Below are 24,657 nucleotides of genomic sequence, written 5' to 3'. Positions count from 1 at the left end.
CTGCTTCTCCCTCTCCCTTTGCCTGTTGCTCCCCCTGCTTGTGCTCTCTTTCTCTCTCTTTGTCAAATAAATAAATAAAATCTTTTACAAATGTATGAGTGTATATATATATACACATACACAAACATATACATACATACATGCATACACACACATACATACTTTATATAGTTAAGGGTGAAATCTTTTAGAAAAATGTAGTACTTGTACTATTAATTAAAGTAATCCTATGAAATAAGCACTCCTTCATATACAAATATATGCAATCATCTCTATGAAAAAATATATGAATCACCCACTCAAAATATGTATTTACAACCATGGTGTGTGTATCACACATGTAAATGCAGTTCACAGATGGCCACCTCTGTAGGGATGGAAAGCCCATCACTGTGTCCCTGGACTCTCCCACTCTGCACAGCCTCATATAACTTTTCTGTGCATTTTGATAACTAATACTGTTGTTTTCTAATAAGTTGTTTTTAGCATATGTATTTGGTATTCTTTCAGAACTGCTGTCTCAGGGATTTTCGTACAACAAATAATGGAATAAACTTAAATGAACTACAAAAAACCCCAAAACAATTGCCTTGAATAAAAATAGAACATGAATAATCCTGATCAACCCCAGTGCCAAAAACGTCTGTTATTGTATTACTTGAAATATGTTTGGACAGAAGTTAGCTTCTCTCTTAAGTGTATGTGGAGTGGCAGAGGCTTACATTGTCTGCATCATTTATTTAAATGCATAATTAAGTTACAATGTGCAGTGTCGACTGCATTAATAGGTCTTTGCTCAAGCAATATAACATGTAATCGTTTTGTATTTTGAAACCTTTCAATGTAGTATTGCTCTTGTGAAATGGCTTTACAGTAAGGTAATAATACAAGTAGGGGACCAATGGAGAAATTTCAAAGTATAGAACATTAGTGTTTGAAATATACTTCCTGAGGAATTTGATTTTCATACATACCCATAGCAACCGGCTAAAAGAGGTACATAAAACTCTAATATAACATCCAGGAAGCATTTAAAGAAAAATGTCACAATGTACACAGAGCAGCCACACTTTGTGGTCCTCATAAATGTGGCTTTGCGTTGCTCCCCCTTCATGTGTAATGATTTGAAATTGTGTTTAGTTTATCTGTATGAAGTTGGAGAGCTTGGTAATAATTGCTCATGAAAGAATTTTTAGCCAGATGTGGGAAAATGTATGGGTTTATTTGTGTATTTATTTGTTTAGCAAAATTTTGTTCATTCCATGTACCCAGCACCCTAGTACCTTAATTGTTCAGTTCAAAGAGCTCTGCTCGGCTGTTGCATATTTAGAGGGAAACTGCTAAGGAACTATGACATAGGGAGCTGTTGTTTAACTCTTCATTGGATTATCAAAAATTCTACGGGACTTCAAAGTTATTTTTCCCTTTCTTCCCACTTTCATTATATATTTTGTTGAGAAAAGGGGATAAAATTCAGCCGAATGCAGCCTTTTTGAAAACCAAATGATTATTTTTGGAATCTCTCTCTCTGTCTTACCTCTATTTCTGCATTTGTGAATAGTCCCTTAGGAAAAACCTTGCAAGGCTTTGCAAAAAAGGAAAATCAACTGAAAAAGCATTCTCAGGAAATGGACAATATACAGAGTAGCTGAAACTTTGTAGTAACCAAAATTATTTATGGCAATAGGTTGTTCTCAAGTATCACTTAAGCAATAATACATTGAAAGAAAGCTATTTCTTGGTACGTTACTTGGCACCTATACGTTTCATTAAATTGTTAGAATTATTTGAAAAATGTCAGCCAGCCAGTGATCGAGGCTATTAAATTTTGGAATAAGGTATGAGACAGAAATTCCTAAGCAAAGAAAAAATGTCTCATCCGGGGCTTGGGCTAGTACCTCTTACTGAATTTCCTCAGACTTTAATTTCACATTCTTAGGGTTTTTTTTCCAATTTTTTTTTATACTTAGCTAAGATTTTTTCCTGCTTACAAAGTTTCCTTTGTATCTTCACTGTTTTGGAAAAAAGTGGGTTTCATTTAGTGTATCATAAAGTTGTAAATTGAGGTAAGTTTCCACTAATGCTTTAAACATGACCTACTTGCAGTAATAAAATGCACATTAAGAAATACTTTTTTTTTTTTTAAGATTTTATTTATTTGTCAGAGAGAGAGAATACACAAGCAGACAGAGTTGTAGGCAAGGGAAAAGCAGGCTCCCTGCTGAGCAAGGAGCCCAGGATAGGACTTGGATCCCAGAACCCTGTGCCGAAGGCAGGCACTCAACTGACTTAACCACTCAGGTGCCCCAAGAAATACTTTTTTAAAAATTTTAATTTCACTTGATCACAAGGAGCTACAATTGAAGAAACCCAACTGGTCTACTTAATGGGCCTGTGCCAAAAGTCTTATACAAAGTAGTAAGGGTTATTGGTCATTTCAGGGAGTCTGAGGCAGATCCTAGTCAACTTGCTTACCAGGTGGTTTGCTGCCCTAGAAAAACCAAAGGTGAACTTGGCAAAGTCTCCTGGGTAGGACCCGGGCATTGAACAGGAGCCATTTGTTCATGTATATAGTAGGTAACTTCAAATTTATGCACTTAGGTAATATATTACTGTGAGAAACTTCCTGTCATGAATTGCTAAGGATTCAGTTGGAGAAACAAAGCATGAAGCCTAAAACCACTGCTCTGTTTAATGTTTTAATGACAGGTGCTCTCAGTCTATGCTATTAGTGCACCTTATTTTTGTGATAGCATCTATGAGACAAAATGCTAATTTGGGGATAAGAATTTCCAATGAATTTGTCTGCTGTGAAACAAAAGAAAAACAAACAAAAACAAACAAAAGAAAACAGCTACAAAGAAATTATCACCCAGAGAGTTAGAAGCCAAAACAATCAAGGTGACTGCAAATCTTTGTAATGTCTTGCATTTATTCATTTATCCCACTTAAAATTTTCACTTAAAATACTATAAAATACCGAGTAATGCTGAAAGCATTGTATTATATGCCTCTAATAAATTGTCAATAAGAGGGTCATGTTCTTTGTGGAGTGAAAAAAAGCAAACTATGTTTAAACGAAGTAGAGAAAGACCTTTATGCTATAACACCATAGAAGGAAGAATTAGCATGTTTCTCACCTGACTTTAGAGAAATATTTCCTTTTCCTTTTTTTTAAGATTTTATTTATTTGAGAGAAAAAGAGAGGGAGCAGGAGCAGGAGTGGGGGTGGGGTGGTTTCAGAGGGAGAGGGATAAGCTGACTCCTAGCTGGGCAGGGAGCCCAGAAATCTCCACCTGAGCCCAAGTCAGATGCTCCACCGACTGAACCACCCAGCCAGCCTAGAGAAACATTTTCTACTGACAAGGGGAGAATCAAAAGGTAATAACATCCACATGGTATCTTTACTTCTGAATGTGCACACTTACTTACAAGATTTTATGGTTTATAAAACTGTTTTACCACCATTATCAAAAGTCTTGTTGAGGTATTTAACAAAGCCACGCTAATCCTTTTTCCTGTGTGCTTATTCATATTTAGGTATTTGAAAAATTTAGAAAAAGTTAAAAAAATATATAAGGAACATACCTATGTCCTTCTACCCAGAATTAACATATGCTAATATTTTGTGATATTTCTGTCTCTAATTTTTAAAGAAAAAAATACAATTTTTTTAGAAAAAGAAGCAAAACAATTTAAAAAAATAAACGATTCCTATTTACTAAAGGTATAGTTGACATTCCTTTTGAATCCTTTGATGGTCCACCTTTGTTTTTCATTTTACTTAAGGAATCTTCTCCTTGAAATTGTTACAGATTCTGGCCATGTGTATTTCTATGATTTGAATAGGTATTTATCTGGTATTTGGTTTTAAAATTTATTATAATGCATTTTTATTTTAAATCAAAGTGTCTATTACCCAAGCTGATTAACTTTGTGTTCACCACAGTTTGGTGAACATTTTAGCTTTGTTTTCAAATTATATTTAACAATGATAAGGAAATTAAGCCAATTGAGAAGATATAGAGAAGATATTAGAAGGCCGTTGACGCACGCTCCAGGCTTTCCAATTTGAAACAAAGTAGGTTCCAGGACAGTAAGTGATTGGGATACATTTTCAGAAATGGTGAGAAGCCACACTATATTTCTCTTAAACTATACATTTTCATCAGTTTCTAGAAGTACTCTTAAAATATCTTCTTTAAAGTAAGCATGTTTAGGAACATTCTAAGAATTCTTCCCTTGTCTTCTTATAAACAAGAAATTCTTAGGCTCCTTGGTGGCTCACTGGTTAAGTGTCTGCTTTCAGCTCAGATCATGATCCTGGAGTCCTGGGGTCCCTATATTGGGCTCCCTGCTTAGCAGGGAGGCTGTTTCTCCCTCTTCCTCTACTCCGCCCCCTGCTCATGCTCTCTCTCTAGATAAATAAATAAAATCTTAAAAAGATAAATAAATAAGAAATTGTTCATTTGTCTAACTGAGGAAGTATTTTAGAGTCTGGAACTAATGGAGGACATTGTCAGACAACATAGTTTCTGAGAAAGTACTTAGATTTCATTTTCTCTATGCTTTGCAGTTTTTTTTTTTTAAATAACAATAAAAACATGAACAGTTAAATGGTTCCAGAAAGAGAGCACAGCGGTAAAAAGAAAACAATGAGTGTATGGTGTCCTAGAAGGCTAGTGATGTAAATATGTCCAAAAGGAAAGGGGTTATCAGTTGTGTCAAGTGAGATGAGAATGGAGAATTTCTCTTTGAGTTACTAATATAGAAATCATTGGTGGATATGACAGAGCAATTTCAGGGGAATGCTGGTGGTGAAAACCTGAAAACACGTGGGCCCTCCAAAAGAATGAATGGAGAATAGTTCAAGACATCAAATATACACAGTTCTTTAAATCCTTTTTTTGTAAATGGGAATTTCTTATTAACCTTAGAGCTCTTTTTAATCAAAAGTTTTAAGAATATTTTATAGTTCCTCACAAAAAAGATTTTCTTAAAATGGGTAGGAATAACATTTTCAGTGGGAGTTTTTAACAAATGGAATTATTTAATGAAACCTATAGCACAAAAATACAAGGCTACTGCCTCTATAATGATTGCACAAAATTTTTAACAGTGCCATTGATTTTTAGCAAACAATCGTGATTTTATAAGAAGGTGGGAGGAGTATTAGAATAAAAGAACATGTTGTTGCTGCTATAGAGTTTGACAGAAAATGTAAAGAACCCCCTTTTTAGCAAGAAAACACCTCTGTCTTAGTGATAGTTCTGTGATTTTTCATAAAACTTTTGTTGCTTTTGCCACTGTTGATAGCTTTTCTCTTGATATCATGGCTATGAGCTCCCTTCTTAGAAATTTGTTAAAAATGAAAAGGCTAATATTGCTGACCATGAGGCAAGTTTGAGTAGGTATTTCTTTTCCTTCCTTTCTTTGTAGGTATTTCTGTAAGTAGTGAATGACAATTTCCCAAGAACTACCATGGGTGTCTTGGGGAAGCAAGATTTATCCACATATTAAAATGGAGACTATTAATCATAGGTAATGAAAAACATCAAATGGATTTTAAAGTACAGAACAAATGTATTTACAGTGATTTCCATTTAATACGATTGTTGTTATTGAGCTCTGGACCTCTCAAGTGATTTGTCTGCAATATGAAATCTGATTTAACAGATTCGTCTTAACCATATTCATTATATAGTTATTCATATCAAATTTGGCAAACAGAAAAAAAATTTAGTGGGTGAAATCCTGAGACATTTATAATAAATCTTTCCATTTCAGGCTACGGCTCTCCCTGAAATAGAAACTTGTTAGAAAGGATTCATAGTGATTAAATTGTTCTTCACTTAAGAACTTGTTTCCTTAAACTTTTGACTATTGATAGTATTTGATCTCAAAATATTGTTTATAGAGTTACTTTAATTTTTTTCCTCAAGCTTATAGATTTACAATCCCCAGAAGCTATTTACATCATAATACTAAAAAATTTTAGAAAGTGAGGAAGGCAGAGTGGGTTAAACTTTTCCTCGGGTGCTTTACAGAGGCTGGCCTGAATTAGACACAGGAGAGACTTAGAGTTGAGATCTTGTTGGGATGGGAGGGCTTACTCAGGTGTTACAGTCATTTTGCAAACACACCCAGTCTGCTTATATTTCTTTATTGAATTTGGGAGGGAGAGGAAGGTGACGCAGGCTCACCCTTGGTACCACCCCTGTGAAGCACTTACCCCATTATTTGCTAGTCCTCCCTTAGGTTAAGCCCGATTCTGTAACTTCTCATCTTGGATCCACTGTTAAATTTAATGCTGTAATAACTTGTCTCTATCCTCAAAGCAGTCCTCACAGGCTTCATGGTTAAAGCATTGTCAAAATCCTTGCAGCTCACAGACCAAGTCACAAGAATTCATGTCTTCCAGCCTTTGCATATGCGGTTTGTTTTGTTGTGAATGTGTGCCAACCATGATTCGCTCATTGGCCCATCTTTCCAGATTCTTCCCACATATCAAATGCAGGAGTCTAGTCATTCTCTCTTCTTTGTCCCTAAGCAACCTGTGCATACATTTTCATGTGGTATTTTCACATATCATGGTGGTTATTTATTTCTATGTGTGGTTTCACTGCTGGAGGGAATATTAGAGATATTAAATCCCATAGCTGAAGGAACCAATCAAATCCTGACCCATAGCATGCACTCAGTAAATATCTTATGATCAAACAAATGAATAAACAAGCAGAATAGAATGTGTGGATGAATGAGCAAATGAACGAACGAACGCCTTAAGGGAGATATGGCAGAGGAGAAATAGCCTGAGTTCTGTCACTTAGAAATGCATTTACTTGGCAAAGTTGCATGAAGGCACTGAATTTATCTGAACCTGTTAAAGAAGGTTTGTTTCTATGTCTCTGTGGAGGTTTCTAGTAGATAATACATAAAGTTTTGTATGTAAAGGTATAAAGCATTATACAGTATAGGTTTTTTTTTTTTCCACATTCAAAGGCATTATGATATATTCCATGGAAAAAAACAGCTCCCAACATATGACATTAAATAAGGAAAAGGAAGAACAAATGCTAGAGAGCAAGAGATCAGATCAAAAGAGGAGTGAGGCCAAAATTTGCTATATTGTCCTGAGCACCAGACAAAGAAATGTTAACCCAGGGATTCTAAACTCAGGCTGTATATTAGAATTACCTGGGTATTTAACCCACTGAGCCATCCAGGTGCTCCTAATTGCTGGGTATTTAAACCATGTTTTTGCCTGAATTCTAATTCATCTGGTGTGAGGTAGGGCTCAGTTATTGGTATTTTTTAAAGCTCTCCAGGTGATTCTAATATACAGCCAGGGTGAGAGCCACTGTCAGGCCAAAGGTATTGAAATAAATGTTTCTAGGGAGAAACACTGCATAAGACATGAGATGTTTTAAAAAGATTCATCAGCAGGAATAGATAAGAGGAGAGGCTAGGAACGAGCATTGGATGATTAAAATGTCTAGGAAACATCATAGATGACAATAACTGTTTTCCTTAGAAATCAAATAAGCTGTTTTCCTTAGAAATCAAAGGAAGCCACTGTGGAAAAATACGAAAGATAGTCCTTCATAATTAAGTGACTTTGTTCAGACGAACCTAGGCACATCCCAGGAATTAAACTGGTATAACAGCATTTTAGAAACTTCACCTGGAAGTTACTTAGATTACAAGCAGAGGATAAAATGGTTATTGCTATTTGCTTATTTACCCATGAAAATTCCTAGAGGAGGTAAGTTTTGAACATGGTTGAAATGATACTATTTGTACAGAGGACAGAAACAATGTATCTTTTTTTCCATGCAGAAAGGTTTCTAATAGGGTTTTGAGAGTCGTGTTTTCCTAGTCTGTCCTATTGCTTTTCCCTTAACTAACAATGAGATAATCCACTGGTATTTTTGAAGTATTAATTCTTTTTTGGTGTTTTGGCCCCTTTTCTATGTTTAAAAGTATTTCAAAACAAGTCTAAAAGAATGTAATATGTTTAAAAACATAGTTAAATATATAAAATAGTAGCCTTGAGGTGAAAATACACTGAACTTAACACTAGCCTCAAAAATTAATTCACTTTTTAAAATGTCTTTGATAGTCATTTTCTATCAGATTATTTTTTGGCATGGGAAAAGTAAAATTTCATTGGTTAATTGAAAATGTGCCATACTAGTTTGAAAAAACATTATCTTCTCTACTTATGTCATACAAATCTGTTCATATGAAAGGGTGAAGGTTATATTCCAATGGTGAACCTTTTCCGGAAGCACTACAATATCTTTCATTAATGTAGAAGACTTAGAAATTCCAACGTTACCTGTACTAAAAAACTGCAAATACTTATAAATATTTGTTGCCCTGAATCTAATTAAGAGGTTTAGGAAAGAAGGAAGAAAGGATAACAGGAAGCAAATAATATCTTATTTTTGCATAAAAAAAATATTGTGAGGAATATGGAAGACAACCACTTTAGTATTTTCATGGAGAAAGATCAAGCCATAATTTAATGTCTTACCTTGTATAATTCACATCCTTTTCCAAGTGAATTATTTTAGTTAACCTGTTTCAAAAAATACTTGGTATTAGTACAGAAGAAAAGTGAATACTTTAAAACCTTAAGCTTTAAGTTTTTCACTTTTGTTTGCTTCAAATGTATCATTTATAAAGTCTGTTCATGTAGTAGATAAGGCATAAGGTGTGCTCTCGGAAATTTGGGTAGGCAGCCCAACCTTAGGAAGAATAGTTTGTATGCCTAGTTTTCCTTACCTGTAAGTGGAAATAATAATAATATTTATGTCAAGTTGTGTATGATATATATCAAACACTTAGATAATACCTCACACAAATAGTAGCATCATGTAAGATTTAGCTACTAAAATCATAAGCATAACGATACGGCTTTAAAAAAGACAGAGTAAAAATAAAATAACTACACTTAAGATTTTTTTTTCATTTCACTTAAAACATTCTGACAATTTGTTTATCCTGGGGATATTTTTAATCTTTTTTTTTTTTTTTTGGAAAAGTCTCCATATTAATGCATGTTACTATGAGTCTAGACCCTTGCTAGTTCAAATGGTACTCCTTTAATTAGACTCTTAGCAAACAACCATGTCTCTCAGTAGACACTCTAAATGTGGAGTAGTTTGTCACAATTATTTGGTAATCTCTTTCAGTGTAACTCACACAGCAAAAGTGACAATATTCCTGTCACTCCTCAGAAATGTCCCAGCTCTGCGGGTTTCCACATTCAGGAGAATGAAGAAAGCCATTACGAGGTATGCTGTATCTCTATAGAGACCTCATGTTAGTAACTGAGTAATTTGCATTTTCCTAGTGATTTATATAGTCTGAGTTAACTATAATAAATATTTTCTTTGCCATCCTCTTTTATGTTCATATTTTTATACTAGTACTTTTTTAAACAACATACACTTTTAGAACAAAAGATAAATAATATTTTTCCTCTTTGATAATAGTCTAGCTATTAAATATGCTGTTCTTGTCATTGAATGCAAAGTGTTGATTATTACCTAGTTTGGGAGAAAGTAATGAGCAACTTTCTTTTGGAGTGAAAGATTCCTAATTGGTTAATTTTTATTAGTTGAGCTCAAAGATACGAACATCTGTTGGTTGAAAGACTGATTTGCTTCATCCCCTATACTTAAGGAGGATAAAGAAGACAGTGTTGCTCAATATGAGCAGGTTAGCTGGAATTTCCATTAATCTTTTCCCTTTTTTCCTGCCCTTTCTCAGCTTGATCTTTTATTTCCTTGTATATTTGGATTTAAAACAAAAATTACTTTTCTTTTTCCTTAATGAGTCCATCCATTGTAAAATCTAAAAGATGCATATTTTATTCTTTATACTTTTTTTTTTCTAAATTGGGAGGAGTATTCCAGTACCAATTATTCTAACATGGCTGGATGCAAAAATCTGTTGCCTTTCTTTTTTTAAAAAATTTTTTAATTTTTTAAATTTCTTTTCGGTGTACCAGAATTCATCGTTTATGCACCACACCGAGTGCTCCACGCAATATGTGCCCTCCATAATACCCACCGCCAGGCTCACCCAACCTCCCACCCACCACCCCTTCAAAACCCTCAGTTTTTTTCTCAGAGTCCACAGTCTCTCATGGTTCATCTCAGCCTCTGATTTCCCTCAACTCCCTTCTCCTCTCCATCTCCCCATGTCCTCCGTGTTCTTGCTTATGCTCCACAAATAGGTGAAACCATATGATAATTGACTCTCTCTGCTTGACTTATTTCATGCAGCATAATCTCTTCCAGTCCTGTCCATGTTGATATAAAAGTTGGATATTCGTCCTTTCTGATGGAGGCATAATACTCCATAGTGTTACCTTTCTTTTAATTTATTAAAACTGTGGTTTGCAACATAACATACAATTTACCATTTCATTCATTTTAAAGTTACCGTTCAGTAGTGTTAAGTATGTTCACACTGTACAATAGAATATCAATTTTTAAGGAATTGTGTTTCAATAGTTAACTCTAATATTAATACCTACAAATTTGTTTCATGTATTTCTATAGTCTTAACATATAGATTGTAGATAAATGATGGAGAGATAGATAATATGAATATGTATATATGTATGTGTGAGTGTTAGTGTGTCCTATGTATTCTATTTTCTCATCGAAGCTAGGTTTTTCCCCCATTTCCTTAAAGGTATTGAAAATATTTTGTTTATTATTAGTAATACAGGTTTTTTGCACTTGTTTTTGCCAAGTAAAGGGATCTATCATTCTCAAACCTCCCAGTAGTAATGTAGGTCAGAGAAACTACTTTGATTAATAGAAATTTGATGGAATAAGTACCTTCTTTTCTAACTATTAAATGAGGTGGAAAAAGGATAAAGTGGTGTTTTGGACAGTTTTATCCCTTAATACTTCCTTTACATTTTTTCTTTTTCTGTGTGGATCTAACTCGTCAGAAGCATCCTTCTAGCCTATAGCATATATTCTTCTTCTTATTTTGCTTTTATTTGCTTTCTCCAAAATCTCAATCACTTGACAGTTGAGAGAAGAACTATAATTTAACCCTTTTATTTTTCATCACTACTATGTATATTTCAGGTGTGTAGAACATGGAAATTTCTCCCATGAGTCACCTTTATTTCATCCAATAATAACACAATAACACTTACTCTATGGCAGAAATAAGTAAGTTTTATTCATATATAAAAAGCTATGTAAATATTTTCAAAGCCCACACAGAATGTTCTGAAAGCTATTGAAATCCTGAGTATTTCCCAATTTTTTGTAGAGAATTTAAATGAGCTATAATTAAAATAAGTTTATTTTATAAGGCCCAAAGCACAAAAACACAGTTTGTACAGGGTTTGTCTAGAGAATGTGGAGAAGAAAAAAAAAATACTCAGAGTTATCATGTTGACTTACAAGTCTAGTTATCAAAGAATAGTGAAAGAAATCTACTGTGTTATATTGATAAACAAAGGAAAATAAGTTATTTTAGAAAATTTTTATTCCACAAATTCTCACTTGACCATCCTATTCAGGTCCACTACAGTCTCAGCGGTTCCCATTTAGGTCATCTCTATGGTCCTAGTTCTCTCTAGTGCTCTGTGATACTAAAAAAAGATGATGATATTGACAGATGACACTTTTGTGGCACCTACTCTATGCTAGGGTCTGTGTCAAGCTTTTTATGTATATATGTGGCCATCATTTACATTTTGCCCTTGATGAGTTTAGATTGCTTTTCATCATAATATACCTAATTTAGTAAGTATATGCTTTTATTTTTTAATGCAGAGTGAAAATCTCTGATGTTTCTAAGAAAATAAAACTTGGAAACAGAAGTCATGCCAGCTTTGGAGTGCTATAAAGCATTCTTCGAGACAGGGTTTCTATATAAGTGCTTAATATCTGTAGACCAATAACAAAGGGGATAGTTGCAGTAACCTGTTCCTTAAAAGTTATTAATCTAGTATTAACCATTCTTGAGAATTTATGAGGTGATTATAACCTACAAAGTTGGTTCCTGTGCTATGCTGTTACATTTTTTTCCCTTTATATTGAATAATGTGGTAAGCCTCATAAATATATTATTTTTTTTATTTTCTCATCATTTATATGTTCCCTCTTTAATCATCTTAGTAAAGTAAAAATAAGAACATGTTAAGCTTTTAATCATAAAAAATACTTAATTAAATAAAACTATACTGTTCAAGTAGAAAGTCATATTTTTTGTTGACTGATATTGATTAATCTGAATGTAGTTATTAATAAGTTTGTATTATGAATTTAGATATAAAATGGAACAAAATCTGTATGACTAGCAAGTTTTTAATCATTCTTAAATTATCAGACTTTACCCATCACACTTAACTTAGATATAACAATTATTGCTTACTTATAGAAAAAATGATAGTATCAGCTATTGGGTAATTTTTGTACCAAACATTACCCCAAGCATTTCATATGTATTACCAAATTTTGTCTAATCTAAGATGTTTAGATGTTACTGTTTAACATCTTAGTGTAATGCATGCTACAGTTTCATTTACCATTGGGGAAAAAATGCTGTTGATTAAACTCTGGTAAAGTGCTCATTTATGGTTTCTTTAATACGTTTCCTGCTTCAAGATATGTTAAAATGTAAGAAAGCTTACATATTGAATCATTGAAATATAGCTCATTCAATTCTAACAACAACCCCATTATTATTATTCTCATTTTACAAATAGGGAAACTGAGACATACAGTGGTTACATAATTTGCTTGAATTCACCCAGGTAGTAATTAATAAAGTTGGAATATAACCAACACAACATAGTTTCAGAAACTACAAGGTTAACTACTCTAAGATAGTATTTAAGTCAAAAAGAATTCACAGGCTAGTTGGCTGTCAGGGACCATAGAGATTATATATTCATACTACTGAAGCATAACTTGATGACAAGAAAGATAGAGTAGCTTGCTGTAGGTCACAGAGCTAGCTGGTGATAGCACTGGAATGAGATCCAGGTTTTCTGGATCCTGGAGTAGTCATATCCAATGACTACCTCTAAGCTGTATAAAAAATGTCCAAGTAAATGTTAGAGAAAATAGTTCATATTTGAAATTTTTCTTAAATTAGATTTTAAATAAGGTGTGGAATTTAAATGGACTATCATATTTAAGTATTCTCTTCCTGGCAGGCCTTCTGTCATTGGATACACAAAGTACCTTGATGGTTAAAATAGAAGCATAGAAATGAATAAGTGCACATTGTTTTCATGCCATAAATGCATATTACCTTTACTAAGCATCTTTGATCTATAAATTTTATTGTCATTTCCCTTCTATTATGTTCAGTTCCCTTTATCCATGAAATAGCATAGAATGCAAGCAGTTAGAGCTTTGAGTGTCTTATATTCTGCAATCTGTAGGAAAATGTCTCATAGTTATTGGAATTCACACAAGACTGCACCTCAGTATGAGTAGCTGTTCCCTGTCACTGTTTTTGATGCTTGAGCTGAAGTATTTTTACAAAATGCTATAGTGTTCAGTGTATGAATTCTTGAGATAAGACTTTTCCCTTGTAGCAATGAAATCCGAAAATCAATGTCAGATGGAAATCTTAACTCTAAGAGTTAGGGAGATTGGTGGAAGAGTTTTAAAATAAGTATGAATTTTAGCCGCCAGACTTTGGAAATGTGGCAGTTATCGCAAGTGTGAAATTCATGGGTGCAGATGGTTGATCAAGATATCCAAGGATGGACTACTATTATAAATCTCCCGACCAAAACTGGGAAAACAATTTTGATAAGGGAAATATATCTGACCTTTTACATAAATTTGTAACACAGGTTTTTGCTGGATTCAGAGATACACAGAAGTTAAATTATCATTGGAATTTCATGAACATTCCAATTGTGTCATTTGATGGAAATATTTAATAGAATAAAAATGTGTCAAATGGAGAGTGAAAGGAGCATGTGGGAAGAGAATACAACTAAATGTATTAGAGTGTTACTATTTTTGTGTGTCTTCCATTTCATACTCATAACCTCATTTAGGACAGTAGTCTTCTGGGTAAGCATAATTTTCTCACATCAAAGATGAAGTTACAGTACACCTTGAGTTTGAATTCACTGAACCAGGGGTACACTGAGAGCAAGGAGATCAAGGATTTTCCATGTTTGTAACTACAGTTTAGAACCCTCCTGTTTAAATTAATAATACCAAATGGAGTAACAGCAAAATAGTAACATTATCTGTTACTTTCTATGAAAGACATGTAAAGACAAAGGCCTTTTGCTTTTGTTTTACTTGATCTTGGTCTTTTCTTTTCTTTCCTTTTCTTTTCTCTTTTCTTTTCTATACCTATCACAGATTAACCTTAACTAACAGTTTGGATCTAAACAAATAGAATTTAGCACGTATGTTACACTACATATTTATATTTTCCTGTTTTTGATGTTTTATACAGTTGTGTGAACCAAACACATATAACTTCCAACGAAATAAACATGTTCAGGCCTTAGAATAGATATTACAGTTGATATCAGCTTTTAAGTTAAAATAATAGGCAAATCATTTAACAATAAGTCTTTATGTGCTACAATATCTGAGCGTAATATGGGTAATTTAAATTAATAGATTTTCACTAATAATAATAAATTAATTCACAAGCCAGTTTATTTTCATTTCCTTTCCTCATAAGAACAACCTTTTCTAAAACTCCAAAGGTAAAAATACTTAAAATACACACACAGGCACAAACACATACTATATATATCCATACATATATATTTGGGGACTAATTCCTAATATGTCAAAATATTTAAATTCTCAGTAACATATAGGATTACCCTCCAAAATTAAATGTTAATAGACATGATAAAAGCTTTGTTACACCTCAGTCACTTACTGTGAAACTTTGCATGTATTATGATCAATAGAGACAGTATTCTAGATGACAGACTGGCTTACTCACTAGATAAGGATTTATTCCTCTTTCATCCTTTATCATAAAGGAGCCAAATCTGAGCTTTGGCAAAATAACAACAACAACAACAACAACAAATACATATCATTTACAGATCTATTAGAGTTAAGTTCTCACATGCCCACCTGGGAGAAGTCAAAGATCTTACAAGCCATTTTATGTAAGATTGGCCTTGCAAAAAGTTTCTAACAAATCCCGGGACAATTGCTGACTACCATTAAAAGTAGTTGAAAACTTTCCTTGATATGTATTTGTTATATGTAACTTATATATGGATGAATTTTCCCTAAATCTCTAAATTTTTTAACCACTTATTAGCTACCAAATAAGTATATATAAATTTGAAATTGAATTACTAAAAACTCATTTACAGTACAGTAGTACATAGATACTACATACATTCATGTCTAATGCCTATGTATAATATTTTCTAGAAACTTGATCTTGGTCTTTGAATAAAATGAACATTTTATTTCATACCATTGAACTTATGTTAGAAAATTGTAGGAGGTATTAGTAATATAGGAAAATATAAAAATACTCACTTTTGACCAACTCTATACTACAATCTCTGCCTTCTGATGTGGTTTGATTTAATTTTTAAAATGGAACCATTCCCTAAACCAAATAAACAGGGATTGGGCGCCAGACATTCCTTCCTTTGTTTCTTTCCCATGAATATGATGTTGAGACTGTTCTTTGGAGGGGAAACAAATTATCTGTCTTCCCTTTGTTGACCTTTTGCATAATTATGCTGAAGCCAATCTATAAATCTCACATTAACAATCCCTGTCTGCCTTCCTGCCTTCCACAAATATTCATCCAGCAAATATATCAGAGATGCTGTTATGTGATATGCTAAGTTCATTAGGCTGAGCAGGCACACATGCTTCTTTGTGTCTCGGATATTATAGGGGATACACTCTTAATAGTAAGTTACCATAAAGTGCAAAAGTGCTACAATGTGTTCAAGATTCAAGAGCACATAGCAGGAGCCAGTTTAACCTGTTCCAGGAAAAACACAATAATGTTAATGTAAGTCTGGAAGAAGTCTACCAGGTGAATGATCAGGAGTGATGTGATCACTGTGATCATGGACAGATGAGAATGTTTCTCCAGAAGATTGCATGGGTGAAGGTTGTGTGTTGGGAGAGGTCATCACAGGTTTAAGAAAAGTTCCACTGGTTATTTCTCTTCCCAATTCAGAGCTCTTTCCTGGCTCTATTTTCAAGACCTCATGCTGTTTCAAAATACAGAATGACAATACCTATCAAACTTGACATTCTTAGTTAATGTGGTATCTACCTACACTTTTAATTATTAAGAACAATGACTATGTAATGTTTCTCAGTTCGTGTTCAGTATTGTCAGTTTAAAAACTTCTAAGCACTTGGGTCGCCTGGGTGGCTCAGTGGGTTAAAGCCTCTGCCTTCGGCTTGGGTCATGATCCCAGGGTCCTGGGTTTGAGCCCTGAGTCAGGCTCTCTGCTTAGCAGGGAGCCTGCTTCCTCCTCTCTCTCTCTCTGCCTACTTGTGATCTCTGTCTGTCAAATAAATAAACAAAATCTTAAAACAAAACAAAACAAAAAAACTTTCAAACACTTGTGAACTCAGATATGTGTACTTACAGATGCACTCTTAGAGATTTAGATTTTAAATGAATCTTATATATTATATATAGTATGAATATATGTAATAGATGGGGTTTTAAGGTTGCATCCTCATGTAAATGTGCAAATCTGATTTTATTTATAATAGTTGATAGCCCCCTATTATTAAAGAAAGTGCATGTTAGTGTTTTTCAGAGGCTAAATAAATATAATTGATCATTTGGGAATTGCTCCATTGGAGATTCATGGAGATGTTTTCAGTTTGATTCCCTGTAATCCAGCAACAGCTGTAAATCAGGTATTCGATTTTCCACTGGTTTAAGATTTGTTTTCAATTACTTAACTCTGTATAAAGGATGGCCATCACCCTTTTTTACTTTTTATTACACATGTTCTGCCAATTTCTTCTTTACCATAGAACAAGTGGCCTTGGGTTTATTCATAGGAAGAACCACATTTGACAGATTTTCTGACGGCATCAGTGCTGGTTGCATGCTTGATGGACAGCACCAAACCTTGCTGTGGCCCAGCTCCTTTTAATTAGTTGTTTGAGCCACTCTGTGTGCCACAGGCATAGGCTTATCAGTCAAAGACAACTTTGCCATTCCAAATGACAGGTGTGATGCAGCTGTTTGTGGAATGAAGTGTACAAAGACAGAGGAGAAGGGCCTTTCAAACAAGTGACAACCATAGTACTGTTCACTGAAAGATCCTGAAAATATAACAAAACAACAAAAAAGGTAGAATATGAAAAGGTACAAATCAATATTTGTCACATCAGCATGGAAAACCTACATGAAATGACAATAAGTAATATCAAACTGTGAGAATGAGAGAAAAATATACCTGCCTCACAGTACTTTTTAAATCAACTGAAATTGTATGTTGTGATCAATACAGACCAGCCATTTGCTAATGGAATTAACATAGATGTGTAGAGTTCTCAGAAGGCTCTGCATATATCCGTGGATGCTAATAGGGAAGCCTGCTGGAAAGTCTTGTATTTGAAGTCCTACAGAATACATGGTCATAAATAATTTATTGAGACACTAACTATTTCAGGATATTGAAGAGGAGTAATACAAATACATCTGAGAAGAGTATAGAAATGTAAAATACAGAAAAAAATGGAAAATGTTAACATTTTTTCAGAAAATTGAAATATTGAGGAGCACCCGGGTGGCTCAGTAGGTTAAGCCTCTGCCTTCTGCTTGGGTGATGATCTCCGGGTCTTGATAGCAAGCCTCCCATCGGGCTCTCTGCTCAGCCGGGAACCTACTTCCTTCTCTCTCTGCCTGCCTCTCTGCCTACTTGAGATCTCTCTCTCTCTCTGTCAAATAAATAAATAAATCTTAAAAACTTATCTAACATTCTTAAAAAAAGAAAATTGAAATATTGAAATAATAATAAAATTTTCTTCTACTCTGTGATAATTGTGAACTATGAGATTTCTTTCTAACTACCATTGAAAGGATTTGGAAATTGAATAGAAAGCCAAAAGATTCATTGTTAGAAGTGCACATTGACAAATGAAATATTTTTCACAAAAGCATTTCATGTTTAAAATCCTCATTCTGATTTCCAAATATCCACCAAGAATCAATATTTTTATTGATATTTAATATTTTATAAAACAATTTTAATTATATATATACATTATAGGACTTTTAAATATGTTTTAAATTATTATGTAAGCTACAGAAATTCTGATAATAAGGTACTTCAAACTTGAAATGGGTTTTTGGATGTTTGCACTGGTTTTATGTATTTATGTAATACAAATATTATTATACTCTATAGACATATATAATAATTACTTCAGGGGGCACATGAGATGTCATTGGTTGTATCGCCAAATTCTGGGAAGAATGGAGGTAGAATTACAGCTAGTCTTCTTACCTGTTCTATAGTACATAAAATTGTAGGTATAGATGTAGGAATGTTTTACCTATTTAAAAGTCTTTTTTTTTTTTTAGTCTTTTTTTTTTTTTTAAGATTTTATTTATTTATTTGAGAGAGAGAGACAGTGAGAGAGAGCATGAGCGAGGAGAAGGTCAGACGGAGAAGCAGACTCCCCGTGGAGCTGGGAGTCCGATGCGGGACTCGATCCTGGGACTCCAGGATCATGACCTGAGCCGAAGGCAGTCATCCAACCAACTGAGCCACCCAAGCATCCTGACCTATTTAAAAGTCTTGATGCACACTTGTCTATGACGGTTAAGAATACAAAAATATTAGAGATAATATAAATTACATAATCCCAACTTTGACTTGATTTTAGCTTTTATTTTAATTATATAATTCTGGGTTTAAAAATGCTAAAATTTCTAAAGTGGCATAGAATCACTCTCATTGTTGAAGAATGGTTATCTAGATTTTTTTTTTTCCCTTTAACTCCTTTGGAACTGCAACAAACAGTAGTGTGTATTAGACTTTATGTGTATGTGTTGCATATATTAAATACAGATGAAATCTTTAAAAAGAATAGATTAAGTAGATACCTTCTCTTTAAATCCCATTTATTTCTTCAAGTTTGGACTTTTTAGAAACCTAGATGGTTTGATATCTACAGCTTGTTATGTGTGAGAGAGATTCTGGGGCCAAGACCACAAGGAGATCCATATTCAGCAAGTCAGGAATGGAGTCTGAATATGGCTTTTTGAAAATTTTCAAATTTTATGAAGCATCTAATAATTTTGATATGGAAGGTGGACTGAGGCAGAGTTTTATTAATGACCAGTACATAGGTCATAGGGATAAATGAGTAAGTCTGGCAATCTGAGGATTAGCACTCGCTTTTTCTTAATGGAATGGAGAAGAATAGAGTAGAATAAATTGTATAGAATTTAATAAATGGAACAGAATAGAATGAAGAAAAAAAGAGGTTAAGAGAAGTAAATAGAAGAGAATAAATAATATTAAAGTGCATGGTATATGCAGTTGTTAAGAATTATTTTATTTCCCATGTGTATTTTTGTATATATTTGAGTGTTTATATTGTGTTTCTATGTAAAATGAATTGCTTATTGTGGGTCAAGATCGAAAGTTTGAAAACCATTGATAAAAAATAGCTCACACTTATGTACTGCTTACCATTTATCAGTAACTCTTCAAAAACACTCTGTATTAATGGAATTAACTTCTCCGTTATCTTCTATGACTCTGGCTCTAGTTGAATAAAGGACGATATAGGAGACAAGTGCCTTGTATGGTCACATAGCAGACAAGGTACTGTGACAGAATTCAAATCTAGAAAGTCTGGATCTGTGGGTTGTGCTCTTGGCGGCTACTCTAATGCTTCTGACAAAGCTGGTGGTAGATCTAGGGCTTGAGATCAGCCTCCTGACTCACAGTATTATAGAAGTCTCTTTCAGTTCACAGTGACCTCTCTTGTTAGCCAAAGTCCAATCTTAGGGTAGAATTTACAGATGTATCTCTCATGGATAATTAGGCCTTGTAAAGAGGGTGTCTAAACTGGAAGGGTTTAAGACATTCTCCCCCCAGTAATTTCTCTTGGTGATTTACAATAGGTTTAAACTTAACGTTGACTTAACATTAATTTAAAGTTAACATTAACATTAACTTAACGTTAACTTTAACTTTACTAAACTTTCAGTTAGTTAAACTCTAACTTGACCAACTTGCATAGTCAAGTTAAAAGTAAATGAATCTATTTTCAGTTGTTCAATCTAGTCCTTGGTAAACTAACTTGACTATAAAATCATATTGAAAAAACACCTATTCATAATATTTTTCATGTAACTCATTTTGATAAATAATATGAGGTTAAAGTCAAGATTCTTGAAGTTTAAGTAAAACCTCTATTTATAAACAATATGCACATCAGAATTTAAAACAAAAAGGGCAAATAAGCATTCATTCAAAAAGCAGAAGCCCAAATTTTCACTGTTTTTGACATTGTTACCCATTCAAATGTGTCTGTTTATGTGTTTTTTGTGTGTTGTTTTTTGTTGTTAAGGAGATGTACATGTCTTATCACAAATATGTCTTCCTTTTTTCTGGTTTTGCTAAGAATTTTTTAAAAATAAGATCAAAATTAAATTAATTTTCTAGTTTTTATCTACTTTACAAAATAATAACTCCCAAACACAGTGATATGTTTTAATTATTGCAAAAACACTGTTCTGCAGTGGAAAATGACAGAAATAGAGCTACATTTTGGGTGGCAGCCAACTCTAGCTTCTTTGTTGGGTAATTTATAGAAGTTTGCATTTTGCATACAATGGACATTTCCTGAATCTGGACACATAACAAATAGCTAAAAATTTTATATTGGTCAAATACTGCTCATATATGTGAAACATAAGTTGTTTCAAATTGATCATGGACATTAAAGAACTAGCCAATTAAATTTATAGAGTAATATGAGAATAGAGGGAAAGTCATTAATTACTTACCACTTTCTTACATATTTTAATTTTTGAGTATGTCACTCACATGTTTGCATCTTAAAATTCAAATGAAAGTGAGGAGACTACCACTACATTCAAACATCTTTTTAGGAATCTGTTTTCTAGTTATAGAAGATGGAAGTTGCTTGATGCCCAGGAGTCAGAATCTCCAAATAATTCCACTCACTGTCAGTTAAAGGTGAAAAAGGCATCCAAAACTAACTAACTAACTAACTAACTAACTAACCAACAAAATCCCATAACATATGTAGGTTTGATAATGAATTTAGGATAATGAAGTTCATACATTTAAAATACATAAATATGTGAGTTTAGCCCACATCTAACAGTAGGAATTTTCTTTAAAAATATACTTTTAGAGAAGAGGTTTATACTCTTTTCAAATTAGATCTTCTATATAACATTCCTATTCTTTTGGTGTGTTGTTATTCCCAGGTTTTTGGCCAGGAGGCCAAGCAGCTTTAAAATGTACTTTCTGGCTGAATTATCTCAATTTTGACTTGAATGGATAATTAGGACATGATATCTGTTTAGAACAAATGAACAGTATAAAATGTCAACAAATTTCATATTGATATTTAATTTTAAGCAATTTGTAGATATTCATTTTACCAAAATTTTATAGAAGATTTGGGATTGTTTTTAGGGAGGTGGCTGGATATTTTATTCACATATTGGCCTTGTTATTATATGAGAAGTTTTCCAGTGGAAACCATGGGAAACCTCAACCCAGCCTGGAAAGGAAAAGCAAGGACCTTTTGGGTGAATCCAGTCTTGATTCAAAATGTATCTAGAAAACACAGTACTTACTATATTAAGACAAATATCGATATGATAAGGAGAGTCTAATTTAAATTCAAAATATGAATTGAGAACAGACCAGTTGTGGTAGTATACAGTGTAACAGTATGCAGCAGTGAAAAGAGGAAGTCATGGATACCGCAATAACATGGATGAATATCATGCTAACTGAAAGGAAAAACAGATATTAAAAAGTTACATATTATATGATTTAGTTTCTGTGACACTTTGGAAAAGGTAAAGCTTTAGAGACAGAACTTCGATCAGTAGTTACCAGGAGTTGGCACTTGAGGGACTCAGAGGAAGTGCTTAGAGTGATGAAGATATTCTGTAATTTGACTGTAGTTGTATGTCAAAGAAAAATTGCATGGATGGAGTTAAATAGGCAAAGGAGTTTATTCAGGACTATGTTTAGGAGAGAAATGAACTCAACTCCTTTGAAATCAATGCAGGAGAGTTTTTAAGTGCTGGGGTGAGCTAGTGGGGAAAGACTGGAGGATGTTAAGAAAGAGAGCGGTTAAAAAAAAAAAAAGGAAGAAGAAGAAAAAGAAAATAAAAAAAAAAGAGGGAGATGGGTCAGTGTGGATAGGCTGGCTGTGCTTCCTGATTGGCAATTAGCTAAGTTAGGCTCCTCCCCTCCCACGAAGATGAGGAGATGCAGCGACTATTTTTCTTGATGTGTGCATTTTGAAGGGATAACTACTAGGAGAAAGACATTCCTAAGGTGTGAAACTGGCCAGAGCTGTGGAGAGTTACATCTCAAAAGGGCAGAGACAATTTACAATTGCAAGTTTTGTTTATGCTTTTAAGTAAGTGCTCTAGAAAAAGGGAGGCCAGTGACCTAGAGTCAGGAAGAAGCCTGCCTCAGATTGAGTCACGCTGAGGGGAGCATTACGGGCATGTTAGGTTCCCAGATTGTGTGTTTCAGAACTCATAGAACTTTACTTCTAAGTAGGTGGCTTTCACTGTGTGCAAATTATTCCACAGTACTCTAAAAAAACCTGATTAAAAACAAATGCAGGTAGCAAAAATATCCTCATTGGTATAGACTGAGAGTAGTAGAATCATGATGCCATAGAGAAAGGGAGAAAAAGTGAGATTATAACCCCACAGGGAATAAGTATATGGAACATCTAACATCTTTTGTTAGTGATATGGTAATTCATAAAACCTAATATATACACCAGACAGCAGGTCTCTGATGAGAAATACAAAATAGAGACACTAACTGCTATAGATAAAATTATGTTTGCATATCTTTCTGTTTACTGGATTGTTAAGAAAAGCAAGAAGCCCTTACCCAGAGGAGCATATCTGATTAAAATCAATACACTTATATATCCACATGCTATGCCACACTCACTATTCCAACTTCAAAGAACTGAAGCAATTGTACTATTCTTTCCACAACAACTGATGTACATAGTGATGGTGAAAAGCATCTCAGCAGGAGTGAACTTTCCTTTTTGGCATGTGCCTCTTTCTCAGAATGCAATAGTCTAGTGGCAGAAAAAGCAAAGAGAGTTTCTATATGTTGACGCCTATACTGCTGAATGCTTTATTTCCAAACCAGAGTGTCTACTCTCCCTAAGGTGGCAATTGGAGGGTAAAGTTCTTGTTTTCACGTAGGTGACAAAGGGCTGGGGGCACACGGGGCCAGGATCTCCAGAGGACAGCTTGTTAACAGGATTCACAGGCCTCTCTCCCTTCACCCTTTAGTCACTTCACTAAAAATACAAAAGGCTCATTTAGCAGCACCCTTAGGCATATGCTTCACAGACCAATCATCACAAATATTTCCTTCCTGAGGCTCCCTTGTGACCTTGAGAAGTGTGACAGAGGACTTAGAGGATGGACTGATAGAAGTTTCGTGATAAAACAAAAAATTGTTCTGCTGCATGATGAAGAGAAATAAAAGGGAGTGAGCTAGATATATGTTTAGTTTAAATAAGGCTCGATAAATTCTGTAACTCTTTTGTGCAGTGTTGGCCCTAGATCAGAGGTACTCAGCCTGCACAGTAATCAGGACTTTCTCAGTAAACCTCAGCCTGTTAACGGTTCTTACCACATTTACTTTCTCAATATGATAGTACTTTACAGCTATCTACTCGATTATGGCCAGAGTTCCTAGCAGTTATTGGTAACCATACCATCGACTTTATATCTCAACCAGCCCAGGCAGGAGGAATGCAATCAGCACAGTGAATTTCCTAACCTGGATCTATCTTTCTGAAACGTGAAGATGATGACTCAGTTCTACAGTTGAGCTTGTGATTCTCACTGTGGTGAAACTTCTTATGTCATTTTTATTTTTAGCTCTTTGGCACAATTATAGAAAATTATTGTAGGAAAATCACAGCTTCCATAAGGAGGAGCCCTGACTGCTTTTAAGGGGTTCTAAATGTTGGGAAAACTCATAAACCCTGTGCAATGCATTTCTTGGTGGGGAAATGCAGATAGAAATGAGTTTACTAAAAGAATGAGCAAGATTGCAAGACAGTTTCAGTTTATCTTTTCCATTCTCTACCCTCTCTTTTTCAACCCTGCTTTGTATTTCCTTTGCCAGGGCTGCTATCAAAACTCCACAGTCTTCTAAGGCTTAACTTTCTTCAAAAATCACCTCTCTAAGATTCAAGGGTTCATTCCCTGCGTGTGCAGCATAACTAAGTTGTGTGACCATGTAGTTGATGAGAATGACAATTTTGAGTAACTACTCACCCACTTCCCTCTCACTGAGATGCAAGTGAGTAAAATGAATTAGTTTAATATAAAGCCAGAGGTGTTTTCAAAAGCTAAATTCAGTAAGACCATGTC

General features: G+C 34.1%; 1 protein-coding gene across 6 annotated transcripts in view; it reads left to right on the top strand.

Annotated features, from left to right (window-relative positions):
* PCDH9 (protocadherin 9) overlaps positions 1–24,657 on the top strand; it is an 890,080-nt gene that overhangs the window by 317,110 nt on the left and 548,313 nt on the right. For 3 of the 6 annotated variants that reach the window (XM_059377536.1, XM_059377532.1, XM_059377538.1), the window contains exon 3: positions 9,201–9,302. The exons of 2 other annotated variants lie outside the window; for them this stretch is intronic. In XM_059377536.1, the coding sequence (XP_059233519.1) occupies positions 9,201–9,302 (102 nt within the window). The remainder of the gene's footprint in view (positions 1–9,200; positions 9,303–24,657) is intronic. One more of the 6 variants, XM_059377534.1, reaches the window with a different exon arrangement.

The sequence above is a fragment of the Mustela nigripes genome, chromosome 15 (assembly GCF_022355385.1).
Source record: "Mustela nigripes isolate SB6536 chromosome 15, MUSNIG.SB6536, whole genome shotgun sequence".
NCBI lineage: Eukaryota > Metazoa > Chordata > Mammalia > Carnivora > Mustelidae > Mustela > Mustela nigripes.
This window is presented reverse-complemented; position numbering and strand designations above follow the sequence as displayed.